Here is a 16,072-nt window from a genome sequence, read left to right as displayed (position 1 = left end):
ATAATAATTCCCTTTTTATTAATCCCTTGTATTAACCTGAAGTGAAGGAAGCAATTCTGTTAAAAGCTCGTCTAGCGGGTGGACAACTTTGATATACTCGTACACCAAAGCTTTATTTTCGGTTCCAAAAAGCGTTTTAGAGCTTTGAATCGTTTATTTATTTAGCTTCGAGAGCCTTAGAGTGAGCTAACAAAATATGTGACGCTTTGAGGACTCCGAAAAGCTTTCAAAAATTAGCCCAAAGAGTGAGAACTTTTTGTACCAAAAAAAACATAAGAAAACCATAAAAAACCAAGCTAAATTTTAGCTAAAATAAATTATAATTATTCTTTGAAGTCTCTGTACCACCGCTAAATTATTTTATTATTTCTGTGAATATTTTCCATTTGCTGTGCTTTTTTTTTAATGTTTATTAACCAACCTAAAACGCACAATTGTTCAATTAAATGTAAATTAAAATCACTCGTTTAGTGTAGAACCGTTTTTATTCGACGAACATTTGTATTAATAGTAAAATGATGACCGTTAGACAATTACAATTGAAATTTGAAAATTCGCAAGAATGTCAGAGTGTAAGTGTTGGTAAGTTAGTATACGTGGGAGCCTTGAATGTGCATTAGTTAGTTAGTTAGTACATATGTATTAGTATCACTTTGATTTTTAACTCATTTAACTTACTAAACGTTAGGGCTTCGTTGTGCTGCAGAAAGGAGAAGGAGGAGACTGTTATCCTCAAGGACAAGCTCAGCCCATGGTATTGGACACGTGCTTGTTGCTGCTCGGCTGTGGTGCTTCGTTGGTGACGCATGTGGGTATGGCGCTGGACCATTTGCCGTTCTTCATGCACTTGAGTACCTTGGAGCCGCGCAGGTCGAGGCCGGCGTCGCAGGTGAAGGTGATGCTCTCGCCGATGGCGTAGTAGAACTTGACGGAGGACATGCGACCGCTGATGACGGTGCCCGGATACGAACAGGCCTGCACACACTTGGGCAGGCCGCCCGACCAGCGGCCGTTATCCTGACAGGCAATTATTGGCTGACCTTGCATCATGTACTCCGGGTTGCAATTGAACTGGACCACATCGCCGGCACGGTAAGGTGCCGAGCCCTGGGCGTAACCGTTTTGCGGCGCACCGGGATTATCGCACTGCACCTCAACACATGTGGGGAATGGCGACGACCATTCGCCCGTCGGGTTACAGATGGCCTCCGAGGGGCCGCGCAACCCGTAACCCGACGCGCACGAGAACGCCGCACGCCCGCCCACCTCCCGGGACAGCACGGAGACGCGCGGCGAGCTCACATTGTTCGGCAGCGGTATATCTCCGCACTCGACGCTCTCGCAAACCGGCAACGGTGCGCTCCAATTGCCACTCGGCAAGCAAAACAGCTCCGATGCGCCAATCAACGAGTTGCCATTGGCACAGGACAACAGCACGCGAGTGCTCAGCTTCGTGTCGTTCGTGTTCACGATCAGGCCCCTTCGTATCGGTATCTCTGGGCAGTTGATCGCCTTAACCACCACCTCTACGGCATGCTCATGCCTCGCCGGAGTCATGCACGAATAAAATCCAGTGTCATCGTGGCCGGCATCAATTATGCTCAGTCGATACTCCAGCGAAGAGTCGCGGCCCGCATCTGCCTCGGTCACCCAGCCTTCAGTGTAGTTTCTGCCAAAAGAATATCTTTAATTAAACATTCTTTATAATCAATTCTCTGTGGTACCCACTTGTGCACGTGACTGACATTCCATTTGGGATTGCCAAAGCGTCGCATCCACAGACACTCCATGTGCAGCGTGGTGCCCGGATAGACAATCAATTTGCCATCATTGCTCTGTGCAATGGGTCCGTTCTGGTGGCGAAACAGGATAGTGGGTGCCTTTTCCACTGCAATACATAAATTTCAGTCTACAAACAAATAAACCTACTGCTGTGGCACCTACTCGCATAATCGTTTTCCTGATTGAGGCCAGAGCACACGGGCTTTGTGTTTGTCCACTCCGAATGGATGCAAGTGCGCTCGTGGCTGCCGGTCATGGAAAACTTGCCAATATCGACACACCTGCAAGAGGCAAGTTTAAGTACTGAAGAAGACATCGGAGAGTAGTTGATGTCACCTGGAGATAATGGTTGCTCCTGGTGGAAAGTCCACAACATCTTCACGTATCTCCAAATCATTGTAAAAACTGACCACATTCGCCTCGTTGTTCTTGAACACGCACGTGCCGTTCTCTGCACAAAAATAAAGCCTAAATAGAGACTCAAATCAGACAGGGAGAGTTTGCTTACCGCAATTATAGGAGCGACCTATCCACAGTCCATTGTCGCAGATAATGCGCCAAGTCTGACGATCGCCAGCCGCATTTGGGATGCAATTAAAGAAGATTTCTGTGCCGCTCTCGTAGACCAAATCAATGTCCGCATGAATTTCAGTATTTCTGCACAAGAGAGAGGAGAACTTGAAGGCCCAAGGTCTGAGTTGTGATTGCTGACACTCACTTGTAAACCAATGCACCATCGGTAAGCATCGGGGGGCCACACATCTTCAGATCATCGTGATCGTGCTCATCCGTGTTGTTGTCATGATGATCGTGTTCGTTGTCCAGCTCATTGTGCTCCACTTTGGGATGCGGTGTGGGTGTGGCATGCTCCAGCTCCTCGCGGGATCTGCGCATGCCGGACTCGCAGGGTATGCTGGGCGGCGTCAGGACACCCTTGTGGCAGGACATCTCAATGGGATTGGCATTGGTGGAGAGCTCACACCTCACGCTCACGGTGCTGCCATGGCCGATGGTGAGGCCAGCACGGTAGCCGCCCTGGAATAAAATTTGTGGGTAAAGTTATTCGAAATGCAAACAGCTTTTGGGCACTCTCACATCATAGACAACACCCGGAATATTGGGCAGCGTGCAGGGCACGGAGGTGCACTCGGAGAATGCGGCCACCGACCAGGAGCCATGTGCGCAACGCAGCTGCGCCAAACCCTGCAATGGCAATGGAAACAAGTTACTTAAAGTCTCCACACAGTGCCTGATGCCCACCTGTATGTTGAAGCCATCTTCGCACTCGAGGGTGACAAACTCATTGGACTGAATCTCCTCGTAGGTGGACAGCGGCGTCAGTGATGGCTTGTCGCTCAGCTGCTTCGTGTGCGGCTCCACCTTGTAGTACTGGCCATGCTCCACGGCCGGCACCAGGCACGGGGCGGACATGCATCTGGGCGTCTCGGGCTTCCAGATGCCGCGTATGCAGCGTGCCGTGGCATTCTCTCCCTTGATGTTCAGCTTGAAGCCCGCATTACACTCCAGCTGCAGCATGATGCCCACGGAATTGCGTCCCGGCACCTTGCCCGGCCTCACCGTTGTAATGTTGGCAAACGAATCCCAGTCGAGATCCTCGCAGGGTCCGCGTATGCGCTTACCGCCCGCACCCCCCTTGCCAGCCTCTCCCCCATCACTGATGTCCACATCGGCATCGGGCAGGGTGGTGGCAGCCCCAGTGCTCGTGCTCGTGCTCGTGCTCCGCTTGCGACGACGTCCCACAATCTGTGACTTCAGCTGCTCGATGAAGGAGAGCGACGTGTTGGGGTGGAGCTGCCTTGGCGGTGATCCGTTGGCCAGTGGCGCCTCATTGGAGCTGTGATCCAAGGACTGGCTGTGGCTGCGCGTGCCCTGATTGATATTCGGCAGCGGCACCACTCCGCCAGTTCGATAATCGTTTCTATCCTCAAAGTCCCCGTCGGAATTGTGCCACTTGTGGGTGCTCTTGCCACGCATCATGACCATCTCCGGACTGTTGGGACTGTTGTGCGTGTACCAGAGGCCATCGTGCAGCCGCTGATAGATGCGATTGTGGCCCAGCATTTTGCGCACATAACGCTGATAGCGCTCCTTGATCGTTTGATAATATTTGGAGTAGGCGAGGTCCAGGTCCGTGGGATTGGGTTTTGGATTGGGACTTGGACTGCGCTTTGTACGCTGAACTGAAGCTGAAATAATTACTGATAAAAGAATACCCAAAATGAGTTCCAATCTGCGCTACTTACCACCCTCCGCGTGGCTCTCGTGCTCCGCCAATTCTCGTTGAATTTGTCGCTGTCTTTGCAGCAGATAAACAGATCTCAGTTGACGCAGCTGCAAGGAGCGACGTCTGCGGCGATTCCAGCGCAGACGTGGATGCTGGCCCAGCAGACACTGCGGCAGATCCAGTGGACGCCATTTACCACCCACGCAGGTGGCACCCGGCGGACCAACCTGTGAAAGAAAAACAAGCTTTAAGGCACTTTCCGAGAGTTTTCTTTTGATAGTTTTACCTCAAGCACATAGCCCTTATCGCAGTCATACATAATCTGTTTGTTGTTGACTATTTTCTTGACATATGGCCGATAGTCGTAGAGTCCCATGTTGCCCACGAGCAGCACCTTGCCGTTGGGTATGTAGCCCGGAAAGGAGCAGAAAACTTCATCACATTTGGGCGTTTCGCCCGTCCAATTGCCAAAGGAACATGTGAGCACATAATCATGCGGATCGGTGACATCCTTGCCCTCGGGGCTGACCAACTTGAAGCCATCCTTGCACTTAAATCTCGCCTTCATGCCGTGCTCCGTCTTGGGCGCCATCACCATGCCGTGCTTCGGAGGCTTCGGCATGCTCTTGCATCTGGCTGGTATGCAGCGTGGAATGATGCTCCAGGTGCCATTGTTGCAGGTCGGTGGACTCAGCAGTGAGACGGGAAACTCGTAGTTCTCATCGCACATCACCTCCAGCGCCGTGCCGTGCTTGACCTTCTCCACTCCACCCAAACTCTGAGCGGGCGACTGGGTGGTCGTTGTGGTGGCATTTGGCGTGACAATTGTCGTTCCATTCTCGTCTGTGGTTATTTCGATGGGTATGACATAGCCCTGGGATATGGTGGGCACCACGCAGGGGGCCAAACACTCGGGCAGGGCGTTGCGCCAGCGCCCATCGATCTGGCAGACACTCGAGCCCAGGCCATGGATCATCATCTCGGGCTGGCAGCGGAAGATGATGCTCGCTCCAAGGCCAGTGCCCGCTTCAATGTTCTCAATCCAACCGTTGTAGAGGACACCAGGATGTCCGCAATTGATTTCTGGTAGATGCAAAATGAAGAATCAAAGGGTTAAGGCATCAAAAGGGATTCAATCCTCACCCTTGCAGGTGGGCAGTGTGCCGCTCCACTTGCGATCGGCACCGCAGCGGCTGGAGCTCTCGCCGACGAGGGTGTAGCCATAGCGGCACTCATAGCTGACCACCGAATTGTAGGCCAGAGTGGTGTAGGTCGCCTTGCCATTCTTGGGATTCTCCGGCGTGGGACACACCACAGACGTCACCACTGAGAGCGAGAGAGTGGGGAATTAGCAGGGAGGGTCAAAGGTCAAGGTAAAAGTTACCACAAATCTTGTACAAAATCATTCGCCACTTTTGGCGCAGCCACCAAATAAAACACATTTTTGGTTCTTTTTCGTTGAAATCGTGAAATCTTTTTTAATTTCTTTTCTTTTTTTGTTTTTTTGCTTAAGATTTGCGGTAACTTTTATTTATTCAATCAACATTAAAAGGCCAACAGCAACAACAACAAACAACAAGGTTTCTTTTGCATTAAACAATTGGAACAATCTAGGAACAGAAAGATTTGCTCATGAACTGCAGCCCTGAACAAATTACGAGTAGGGTTTTGGCTTTGCTTTTGGTTTTGGTTGGTTGGTTGGTTGGTTGGTTGGTTGGAAATTCAAATAAGTTTTTGCCTCGTGCTTAGGACAACGACGCTTGGGTTGTGGTTACATTTGCGCTATCCGCTTCACACGGGGAATGGAGTTCAAAAGGGGAATCGGAGTTCAATTACAGTCAAAACTTCAGTCAAATATACTCACAGACACACGTTGGCAGCTCCTTGGGCGTCCACGAGCCATCCGACTGGCAGTAGCGCTCGTGCTTGCCCACCAGCTCATAGCCAGTGCCACAATTGTAGGTGATCTTGCAGCCGTAGGTATAACACTCGCCGGCATGCCAGCCGTACGCCGGATCCGGTGGCTGGCCACAGGAACGTGCTGCAGGAAAAAAACACAGAAAGATCAGAGAGATGTTCCTTTGTTGGAGTAAAAATTGAACTTACGTTCGCACTGTATATCGGGTCCATACCAGCTGGCCTGATTATCTATGGCCAAGCACTTGGCACGCGGAAAGCCATTGGTCACATAGCCCGTGTGGCAATGATACTGCACCGTCGAGTCCAAGTCAAAGGTCTCCTGCTCGGGCAGCGCGGAGTTGCGTGCATGCTCGATCTGTGGTGGCTTCAGGCAGTAAACTGCAAAAGGAAAAATCTACATGTAATGCAAATTAAATGAAAATTCAGTGTGCATTACTGTTCTGCTTGCAGGCTGGCTCGGCGCCCGCCCAGTTGCCATCGGCTTGGCACAGACGACTCTGCAGGCCCACCACATGATAGCCATGGGGACAGGCATAAGAGGCACGAGCACCAAAGTGACGTCCAGCCACAGTAACCTGTCCGAGTGTGGGTTGAGCCAGCTCTGGGCACTCGCGATCTGTGCAGGAAAAGAATAAAATATTAAGAAAAGGAAATTCGTGTTTCATACAGGAAAAACCTACCCGGCTTGATGCAGGAATTGCCGCAGACGCCATCGCACAGGCACTTCTTTTTCTTGCTCTTGCAGTCCTCGTCCGAGGAGCATTTTCTCAAGCACTTCTGGCCCAAGAGTGTGGCCTGCTCCTCATCCCTGGGACACTCGGTGGATGGTGAGTTGCGTGGATTCTTGTACACCCTTCCATCATCGTCGGACTCCAGCGAATCATCGTCCTCGTCCCAATCATCGTCGTCGTCATCCTGTTGGGGTATCTCCGTGGTGGTCTGGACACTGGTGCCAGGTGTGCTGGTTGGCACGGAAGTCACTGCAAAGAAGAAAAAGAGTACACCAAAAAGGATCAACAAATGCCCTGGACAGCTGTTTGCAACAACCCCAAAAAAAAACAGCAGCAGCCACCCTCTCGAGTGTTCTGTTTTGATTCCTTTGATTCGCTGTTTTGCCTTGCCTGTTGGCAAAAACATTGACCTATTTCCCCCGTTGCCTGCTCCAGATGCGACGCGTTTCCAGCATCATTCGGGACCTGCGCATTGCCCGCCAGCTTATATAATCTCCAGCAGCATATACATTTTTCAGCCAAATTCACATGGAAAATTCGGAAATTTCAAGGCAGTTTTTCACTGTTTTTCCTATGTCTCCCTTCAATTCGCTTAGCTTATTAAATTAATTATTTAATTAACCTTTGTACACCAGAATGGTGGCCACCAGACACTGCAGCAGCAGACGATTCATTTTGATTATTTCCAATTTCGGTTGTTTGCCTTTTGATTTTTTTTCTCTTTGCCTTTAGATCTATAGCATTTTTTCTCAGAATTTGTTAATTTCTTTTCCTTTCTTTTTTTTTGGATCAGAAGAACTTTTCTGCTCTGAGCCACGGGACTTGACACTTTGGCGGAAAAACACGAAATGCAACCAGCCCAGCTGCTGCCTGGCGAAAGTCTTTTCCAGGCTCTCGAATTTTGACAGATCAAGAGAGCAGCAGCCAATTTTTGACAGCTCACGATGCTCCCGTTATGGTGGGTGGGTGCCACTAATGTGCATTATAACGAACATTCATTACTATTTTTGCACCCAAAATTAATGGCTGATAGCCCAAAATTTTCTGTGATAAAATCGAGAGATATTTTCGAGATATTTGCATAAAAATGTAACCCAGCCAAATTCAGAAATCAATCTTTTGTTTCAGCAGCCGATTTATGATAAATATTTTGAGTTTATGTCTCCATCCACTTTATATCATTTTACGCAAATTTAATTTGTAGTTTTTTCTGAGTTAATTTAAATATCTGTGCATGGAATAAAAGAAAAACCAGTTTTAAATAGCCAAAACTAAACCATTTTTCCCGTCTCCTTTTAGATAGTTGAAAAGATTTGTGAAACACCTTTCCTCACGAACCAACAAATAATATTTTAATAATTTAGATATTTGTTCATATCATAGTTAAAAATAATATAGTAAGTGTTTATTGGTTAAATTGTTAAACTTTCAATCAATTTAGATACAAACAGTGAAACATAAATTTGTTTTTTAATTGACATTTAATTTAATTAAATTAACAAAAATATATAATAATAATTCTAAAATTCTATAAACAACCAAGTTTAATCAATAATTTCTTATCACATCATAAAATTGTTCTTATCAACTTTTCAAGTCCCACCTGTAACGGTAAAATGCCGAAAGCACTTGTTCGGTTGCTTTTTATTGAACTTTTTTCACACAACGGGGGTTGTGGCTGTGAAGCCCTCGCAGCAGAGGTTTTTGTGAGAGAGCATTAAAGAAAGCTTTCACTACTTATACGCGCTCTCCTCTCTCAGTCGTTTGCTCGCTCGCTCGCGCGGCGCACACAATTTTCCGTTGCTCACGGGCAGAAGCAGTGAAAACGCACAGCACCGAGCACACTACGCACAGTCACGGGAAAAACTATCCAAAGCGCGCACAAGCAAATACAAAAAAAAATACACAAAAAACGCCAGAAAAACACACGCACACACACGCTGAAAAAATAGACACTTTTTTGTAGAGGCGAAAATGTCTTCGGGGCAGCAAGAGTGTAACAAACATTTTGATTAAGCAATTAATTGAGCAAAGTGCAAGTGCAGTGGGTGGAAAATGTTTTAGATTTAGGTTCGGTGTCGGTACGGTTACGGGTGTACGGGAACGTGCTTTGGGGAGAGTGAAGTGCGACTGTACGGTTGTGCGGTTGTGCGGGTACGGTACTGTTCGGCGGGGGCGCATGTGAAAAGCGCGTAAAGAAAAGTAAGTGCCAGAAATTTGTGTATTAAAATAAATCAACTAACCAACTAAACGATGCATACACACACATAGGCACACACACTCGGTGATTACTGTATGTACGCCTTGAGTGAAGAGGGAGCAGAATACATACATAGGTGTACATACATATGTACATACATAAATACATATGTACATATTATGTATAGTGCCCAGTGTTGAGTGGGGCAATGGGAAAAACGAAAGGTTCGGCTAAATTAATTGATATTGAACCATTTCGAAATACATCTGCGACAAAATGTCGAACTAGCCAGATGCAAAAAATAACCCCCTCCCCCTCCCACCGCAGCATATACAAGTATCTCTCGGTGTATATAGGGGAAATGTGTGTATTTTTAGCTTTTGGTGAAAGAATTTAAATTGAATGCGAAAGACAGAAAAATTATGTGTGTGCGTCTGTCTGTCCGAGCGATTGAACATATTTTGATATCCAATAAATACTTAACAGCACAAAAAAAACATATTTAGCATCTATAGAGATTCTGAAGAGCAGGAGCGACAGAGAGGGAATGATAAAGGGTGAGTGTGAGGGGTAGAGAGGGAGCTCGCGCGCGTCAACAATTTTCAAGCGTGTACACAAAAATCCAGCCAAGCGCATTGCCCGCAATAAATCCGAGACGAGACCCAGACCCAGACCAGCCGACAGAGACCCACCACCCAGCCACCCAATCCATCCAACCAGGCCAGTCCGACCCACTTGATTAACGTCAATGCCAATTCAAACGCAGAAAATCTCTATAAAGGTTCAGTTCCAAGCAGAGTAGAGCAAAGCAGAGAGCATGCGTTTGTTCGTTCGTTCTACCTGCCTGAGCTTTCATCCGCTTTCTCTCAGCCACGCGCTCTCCTCTCTGGCACTCTCGCTCTATAACGGGATGTGCAGGACTTTGTTTTTTCTCCGCTCTCTCATTCACGCTCTCGCGCGCGCTCTCCTCTCTGCCTTTGCTCGCTCTCTAACGGGATGTGCTGGACTTTGTTTTTGTCATTGACCTGTTGTGGGTGAAAAAGAAAGATATGAGAAACCATCAAATATGCATGGAATAAGAGGATTTTCAATGAAAACTTAAGATGTTCCAAGGTAGATAGCTCTGAATCGTGTCAGATTTATCAGCAAAGGACTTAATCGAAGGTACTAAATCTTAAACAGCTGCAAGAGGAGAGGCACAGCTGCTATAGCCAACTTAAACTTGAGAAATATATTTATTTCCTTTTATTTCTACCCATTGCAGGACATTCATAGTCAATTTTAAGTTAAACTAGAAGGACAAACAGAGGCTCAACTTCGTCACAACATGGGCAACGTGTGTAGCTCCGGCCAGAAGAAAAAGAAGGACAAGGACAGTGGCTCCGAGAAGTCCGACGAGTGAGTGGGAGAGAGAGAGAGCAGGAATAACCCAAACCTAATTGATTTTTGTATGTTTTGCAGTTCCCCACCTTACCAGGAGGCAGACAAAAAGGATGCACTGATAACCAATGATACGGGCAATGAGAAGCGTGCACCACTGGCCGCTGTGGAGGCTCTGCCAGAGACAACCCCAGCGCCAGAGGCCAATGGCAATCAGACACAGCCAGCAGCACAGACAGCGGCGACTAAGACCACGGAAAAAGGTGAGTTGCCACAAATCAGCAGAAGCTTGAAGCAAATAATAATATTATTAATTGACAGACTCCAACATCACCACACCGCAGGGGGCGCTGGCGCCCAGCGATGTGGCCAATGCCAATCCGGGCATGGGAAATCTGAGCATGCTGCAGGGCAAGCCACCGCCTGGCCGCAAAGTTGAGCGTGACAAGAAGATCGTCATCTACATACTGGCTGACAATAGCACCGAGTACAAGAAGCACAAGCGCGTCATCTACAGTCTGTATAAACATTTCAAGAGCAAGTGCCAAAGCCGTGGATTCGATTTCATCATTGCCGATGTCCATGACAGCGAGGAGCATGTGGAGCAGACCAATGGCAATGCCAAGAAGGATTTCTCACGCCTGCAGGAGGTCAAGCGCTGGACCCAGACACCGCTGGAGGCCCAGGGTGGTCATGAGGAGGCTGCCAATTGCCTGTGCGAAATATCGCGACATTCTGCCGGCGCCTACATCATCCCGGTTCTCTTTCTGGGCTCCACACTGGGCACACCGATGCTGCCGCTGACCATCGAGAGTCAGGACTTCACCTCGGTGCTGGGCACCGCCAGCGATGCGGAAAAGCTGCTGCTCGAAAAGTGGTACACCATTGACAATTCTTACCAGCCGATGTGCCATCGCCTCTACACGCAGCAAATCGATCCGTACTCCACGCAGGTGAACGGTGAGCTGAACGAGCTGCTGGCGGTGCTGCTGCGCCTCTTCTCGGACGATGTGAAGGACTCGTATCTGACCACGGTCGTGGAGCAGGAGATCAACAACACGGTGCTGATGAGCCAGGAGCTTGCCAAGCGCTGCATATGGATACAGACGGGTGCCCATTACTCTCGAGCGCCAGAGAATGCCAGCCAGCTGGAGCTGGAGGTGCTGCGTCGCATCACTCGCATCTATTCGGAGCTCAAGAGTCAGCTGTGCGAGAAAAATCTCATTCGCCTGCTGCCCACCATGAACATACTGGACGAGGAACTCTCCGCTGTAATCGAGAGTCTGCTGGACAAGTCGCTGGCTGCCATATTCGAGGAGCATCAGCAGAAGAGCAGCATACCCTACAACACGCTGGGCGTGGACAGGGTGCTGCTCGAGGAGCTTCAGCTTATCGGACACTACTCCAAGCTGCTGGCACAAAACTCGGCAAATTTTGACATTATGAACGATGTGAAGCGCTACATACGCGATGCCACAGCTCAGCCGCTGGTCGTGTCCGGCGATCGGGGGAGCGGCAAGAGTGTGCTCGTGTCCAAGATAATGGAGAATGTTCACCGCTGGAAGCCAGAGGCTCAGCTGATTTTAAGGTAAATGTATGAAAATACTGACAAATGCTGAGCTACTGCTAATGTTTCCTGCAGATATGCCAACCTAAGTGCTCGCTCCTCGGATCTCACCTCGCTGCTGGGCTCCATGGCCAATCAGATGTCGGTGCTGGAGTCGGGCCAACAGTGTCAGGTGCCACATGTAAGTGAACAGCTCCTGGAAGCAGCTACAGTTTCTCATTTGATCACATTCTATCCCCAACAGACCCTCGAGGGCTATGCTGGTGTCATTCGGGACATACTGGCACGCCAGCAGCGTCTCTTTGTGCTCATCATTGATGGCGTGGATGAGCTGCAGCGCGATGCGGCACTGGACTGGCTGCCACAGCAGCTGGGCCACTCGAAGCTCATCCTCACAGTCAGCGAGCTGCAGGAGGAGCAGACGACGGAGGAGGAGCAGGAGCAGGTTGATTCCTTTGATATGCTCGGCGCGCTGGCGCAGCTGGGCATACCGCAGCGTTGCTTTCTGCGCTTGAGACAGTTTACGGAGCGTCAGTGGCACGATATACTCAGCTCCGGCGGCGGCGACTTCTACGCGGCCAATGGGGCGCTCAAGTTGCCCGACGAATGGAAGTCGCTGCATGGCAAGACGCCCTACCATGCCAAGTCGCTGTGGTGGCTGGCCTGGCTGGGGCATGTGGCGCAGCCGATCAGCGAGATAGGCGACATCTCCAGTCGGATACTACAGGTGCTGGAGACTAAGTTTGCGACGGATCAGGTGGAGTTGCTGCTGCTGATAGTGCGGCTGTCGCCGTGGGGCATCAGAGAGAGCGATTGTCTGGGTGTATTCCAGAAGATGACGCAGCTGGAGGCGCAGGTCGCCTTCAAGATATGGTCCAAGTTCTGCTGGCTGATGGGACCAATGCTATTAGGTCTTAAGAATATTAGGATAGCGGACAGAAGCTTTGGACGCGCCGTCCTGGCGAGGTATGCGCAGAAGCAGTGGCTGGTACATGAAGCGCTGCGGGACTACTTCGATCGACAGGACAGCGAGTTCAAGGGTAGCCAAGGTGCCAGCACGTAAGTTCACATACAGGATGTCCATACCCCATATCCTTATCCTCGATTTTTGCAGCTACAATTACCAGAAGTACTTAAAACTGCCTTATCATCACTTCTGTGCCGTGATTGAGGACAAGCCGGCGACGCACAAGATCGACATACTCTTCAATTGCTTTTACTTTACGGACCTCCAATGGATTGCCAACAAGGTGCATGCCACGGGGCCGGATCATCTGATGCACGACATCCTCCACGCCGAGTGGCTGGCCGCTGTTGGCAGCGATGGATCCACCGGCTATGTGCATATCAATTTCCTCAAACAGTTTCTCGTCCAGTATCTGCACGAGCTGAGCTACGATGGGCAACAGTTCTATACGCTTATGAAGTACTATCTGAAGACGCGCTTCAGGGAGTCGCCCGCACTCAAGGATGACCAGAAGATACGCTCCTGGTGGGAGTACACCAATGAGCTGGAGTTTGCCTTTCTCGAGATTCTCAATGCGGATCTAGACGCAGAGAATGGCAATGAACAGGAAGAGCAGGCTGAAGATGCCGGCGATGCTGTTGCTGTTGCTCCTGTCAAGGGCTACGATCTGCTGATGAATCTGCCCCAACCGGGCTGCTATGTGGCTTCACTGTGCACGGAACGTGCCGAGATCTGCATCTGGGATGTAAAGAACTGCTGCCGCATCAGAGAGCTGCAGGGCATCCAACAGCCAACGGCCATGTGTCCCGTTGGCAGCTACGAGGCGGCGGTGCTCTGTCGCCGCGAGATTCGTGTCATCAATCTGGATGAGGGAAAGTTTAAGGTAAGTATCTGCACATAAACGGTGATTGATGATTGTTAATGCCTTTCCCTTCCACCTTCAGGTCACACTCAAGGGCGTAATGAACCAAAAGATGCCCTACTTCGGTCTGCATGATCAGAATCATTTGGTTTGCCTCTCCCGTAATCGGATGTATGTGAATCTCATGAATCTGGACTCGGGGGATTGTGTGACCACTTTTAAGGCTGGTGAAGATCGTTTCCTCAACTCCCTGCTGGTCTCTGGTGATGGACGGTAAGTGGCAAAAGTTTGATTCTTTGGCGAAAACCAGTAACAATTATTATTTCCAGCATTCTTGTGTGTGGCGATGAAACGCAGAAGCCCTTCCCCTTGCTCGTCTGGCATCTGTCGCAGCGGAAACTCCTCTATGACCTGCGTATACCACATCATGACTTTATGACCGCACTCTCGGCCATTACCCATGAGGGCTCCTATGTCTGTGTGGTGGCCAAGGAGCTGAATGAGCCAACCACACCGAACTTCATTGTGGTCTATGATCTGCAGAGTGGAACTCTGTTCAAGAAGTGGAAGCCCAGCTGCAACACCGTCTCCCTGGCCATTTCCCAGCTGAATGCCTGTGTGATAGCTGGTCTGGAGGATGCCAAAATAGTCATCTGGGATCTGGTCACAGGCAACTGCAAGTGCACCCTAATTGGCCACAATGCACCGGTGACATTCTTGAAGCTCGATCCACTCGGCAAGGTGCTGGTCTCCTATGACAAGGAGGGACGCGACACGGCCATACGCATGTGGGAACTCAACTCAGGTGAGTCTTTCTGCTTGCAGATGGAATTTTCTTATTATTTCGTTCTTTCGTGCAGCCAAATCTCTGGCAGTTTTCAAGCCACCCGCTCAGGTGAGCACCTGCGAGATACTGCCCAATGGCGCGTTTGTCGTGCTGGCGCTCAAGGATCGCAATGCGCTGCTTACGTTGGCACTGAAGAACTACGGCGGTGGCTCCGGCGACGCACTGGAGGATGACTGCGGCACATTGTATGGCAATCCAGATAACCAGCACAAAGTTTTCGACTTGAGTAATTAAATTAAATCAATTAAAGTTAGTTATCATTATTCAAATTACAAAAATGAAGCTCGCTCCGCTCCTCCTACAAGAAAATGAAACCAAAGGAAATAACAGAATTTTGAACTATTATAAATACGGCAAAAAAACAAACAAACAAACAAATTTCTCATGCATAATTCATTAGTTGTATGTAAAATTCTTTAAAACAAATCTTACCAAATGTACAAAAAATGCAAAGAAAATCCAAAGAAATAATTAATTTAAAAATCCACTCAGTCCGGTCGCATTTTCTCTTTGATTTATGTGGTGGCGAATAGATACAACAAATTCTTAGCAAATTGTATAATCTCGGTGCCACCCAGCTTGGATGTGCCATAGATGCGATCCACGAATGTGATGGGCACCTCGGCAATGGTGTAGCCGTGCTGGCGCGCTCGTACCAACATTTCCATTTGAAAGACGTAGCCCTTGGACACACAGCTGGCGATGCACTTCTCTAGCACATCCTTTTTGTAGAGACGGAACGACCCCGTCAGATCACTGGCATTGGGGCGGAGCAGCACCTGCGAGAGGTAATTGGCGCCGCGTGAGATGAGCTTGCGCTTGAAGTCCCAGCCATAGACACCGCCGTCGCCGGCATACCGAGTGCCCGAAACAATGTCATAGTCGCCCTTCTGCTGCAGCTCGATGAACTCCGGTATAAACTTGGGCTGTATGGGGCGAGATTCGTTTACACTTTCATGTACACGTCACACGGAGGGTGGTGTTATCTATGCTCACATGATGACTCAAGTCCGCATCAATTATAATTATAAAATCTCCGGTGGCATGCTTGATCCCATGAATGTAGGCTGTGCCCAAGCCCAGCTTGGAGCCGCGTGGACGAAGGATAATCTTATCCTCCCCGTAGATGCCCTGCAGATCCTTTGCCACATCCAATGTTCCGTCTGGACTGCCATCGTCTATCACAATCACCTCGTACTCGTAGCCGCTGCAAAGGGAGACACTTTGTAAATACTGTTTCTGCTCCGATGTGGATTAGCTACTCACCTGGCCTTCATGTATTTCACAATCAGCCATATTATAATTGGTAAATTGTCCTTTTCATTGTAGGTGGGCAGCAAAATGCTGTATTTGTGAGCATTTGTTGGCATTGCTATATGTTTTGGGTTGTGTAAAAACAATTTTTAAGCCAATTAAGGCAGTGTTGCAGTGTGTCAAACAGCTGGCCGCCGTCTTTCGATGTATCGATATGTCGACATTTAAACATTATTTTAATTAAAACAAATTAATGTATGAAATGAAGTAAGCATTTAATATAAACACCGTCATCAAAAATGGCAGAAGCTATAAAA

General features: G+C 48.9%; 3 protein-coding genes across 4 annotated transcripts; 1 reads left to right on the top strand and 2 right to left on the bottom strand.

Annotated features, from left to right (window-relative positions):
• Positions 1–466: 466 nt before the first annotated feature.
• On the bottom strand, positions 467–7,603 carry LOC117901042 (protein lev-9). Of its 2 annotated transcripts, XM_034811650.1 has the most exons (16): positions 7,301–7,603; positions 6,628–6,927; positions 6,384–6,563; positions 6,134–6,325; positions 5,892–6,068; positions 5,171–5,353; positions 4,314–5,110; positions 4,047–4,254; positions 3,043–3,989; positions 2,878–2,985; positions 2,501–2,817; positions 2,291–2,439; positions 2,119–2,233; positions 1,945–2,063; positions 1,729–1,888; positions 467–1,669 (listed from the first exon to the last, which is right to left on the bottom strand). In XM_034811650.1, exons 1-16 carry the CDS (start codon positions 7,350–7,352, stop codon positions 745–747), a joined length of 4,929 nt encoding a protein of 1,642 aa, XP_034667541.1. In that variant the 5' UTR covers positions 7,353–7,603; the 3' UTR covers positions 467–744. The 2 variants fall into 2 exon arrangements, with proteins under 2 accessions (XP_034667541.1, XP_034667542.1); XM_034811651.1 differs by lacking the exons at positions 467–1,669; positions 1,729–1,888; positions 1,945–2,063; ... (6 more) ...; positions 4,314–5,110; positions 5,171–5,353 and adding an exon at positions 5,658–5,816 and having other exon boundaries at positions 7,301–7,524.
• Positions 7,604–8,481: 878 nt separating this feature from the next.
• Positions 8,482–14,769, top strand: LOC117900393. The gene is made up of 10 exons (XM_034810747.1): positions 8,482–8,880; positions 10,143–10,276; positions 10,340–10,521; positions 10,580–11,846; positions 11,901–12,006; positions 12,070–12,884; positions 12,940–13,675; positions 13,737–13,927; positions 13,984–14,459; positions 14,515–14,769. The coding sequence occupies exons 2-10, from the start codon at positions 10,206–10,208 to the stop codon at positions 14,733–14,735; spliced, it is 4,065 nt and encodes a 1,354-aa protein (XP_034666638.1). The 5' UTR covers positions 8,482–8,880; positions 10,143–10,205; the 3' UTR covers positions 14,736–14,769.
• Positions 14,770–14,879: 110 nt separating this feature from the next.
• On the bottom strand, positions 14,880–15,928 carry LOC117900394 (probable dolichol-phosphate mannosyltransferase). The gene is made up of 3 exons (XM_034810748.1): positions 15,768–15,928; positions 15,498–15,708; positions 14,880–15,427 (listed from the first exon to the last, which is right to left on the bottom strand). The coding sequence occupies exons 1-3, from the start codon at positions 15,869–15,871 to the stop codon at positions 15,017–15,019; spliced, it is 726 nt and encodes a 241-aa protein (XP_034666639.1). The 5' UTR covers positions 15,872–15,928; the 3' UTR covers positions 14,880–15,016.
• Between the last annotated feature and the right edge of the window lie 144 nt (positions 15,929–16,072).

Source organism: Drosophila subobscura, chromosome U, assembly GCF_008121235.1.
Source record: "Drosophila subobscura isolate 14011-0131.10 chromosome U, UCBerk_Dsub_1.0, whole genome shotgun sequence".
Lineage (NCBI taxonomy): Eukaryota > Metazoa > Arthropoda > Insecta > Diptera > Drosophilidae > Drosophila > Drosophila subobscura.
The sequence above is the reverse complement of the archived record's forward strand: the minus strand, read 5'-3'. Positions and strand labels throughout refer to the sequence as shown.

Bases quoted from the DNA above. Each gene is read 5' to 3' on its own strand.
- LOC117901042 (XM_034811650.1), bottom strand. From the start codon at position 7,352: ATGAATCGTCTGCTGCTGCAGTGTCTGGTGGCCACCATTCTGGTGTAC. The intron at 2,064-2,118 runs GTGACATCAACT...TGCCTCTTGCAG, and splicing joins GGAGCAACCATTATCTCCAG to GTGTGTCGATATTGGCAAGT. The intron at 1,889-1,944 runs GTAGGTGCCACA...TATGTATTGCAG, and splicing joins TCAGGAAAACGATTATGCGA to TGGAAAAGGCACCCACTATC.
- LOC117900394 (XM_034810748.1), bottom strand. From the start codon at position 15,871: ATGCCAACAAATGCTCACAAATACAGCATTTTGCTGCCCACCTACAAT. The intron at 15,709-15,767 runs GTGAGTAGCTAA...CTCCCTTTGCAG, and splicing joins GTGAAATACATGAAGGCCAG to CGGCTACGAGTACGAGGTGA. The intron at 15,428-15,497 runs GTGAGCATAGAT...CGCCCCATACAG, and splicing joins ATGCGGACTTGAGTCATCAT to CCCAAGTTTATACCGGAGTT.
- LOC117900393 (XM_034810747.1), top strand. From the start codon at position 10,206: ATGGGCAACGTGTGTAGCTCCGGCCAGAAGAAAAAGAAGGACAAGGAC. The intron at 10,522-10,579 runs GTGAGTTGCCAC...ATTAATTGACAG, and splicing joins GACTAAGACCACGGAAAAAG to ACTCCAACATCACCACACCG. The intron at 12,885-12,939 runs GTAAGTTCACAT...CGATTTTTGCAG, and splicing joins GGTAGCCAAGGTGCCAGCAC to CTACAATTACCAGAAGTACT.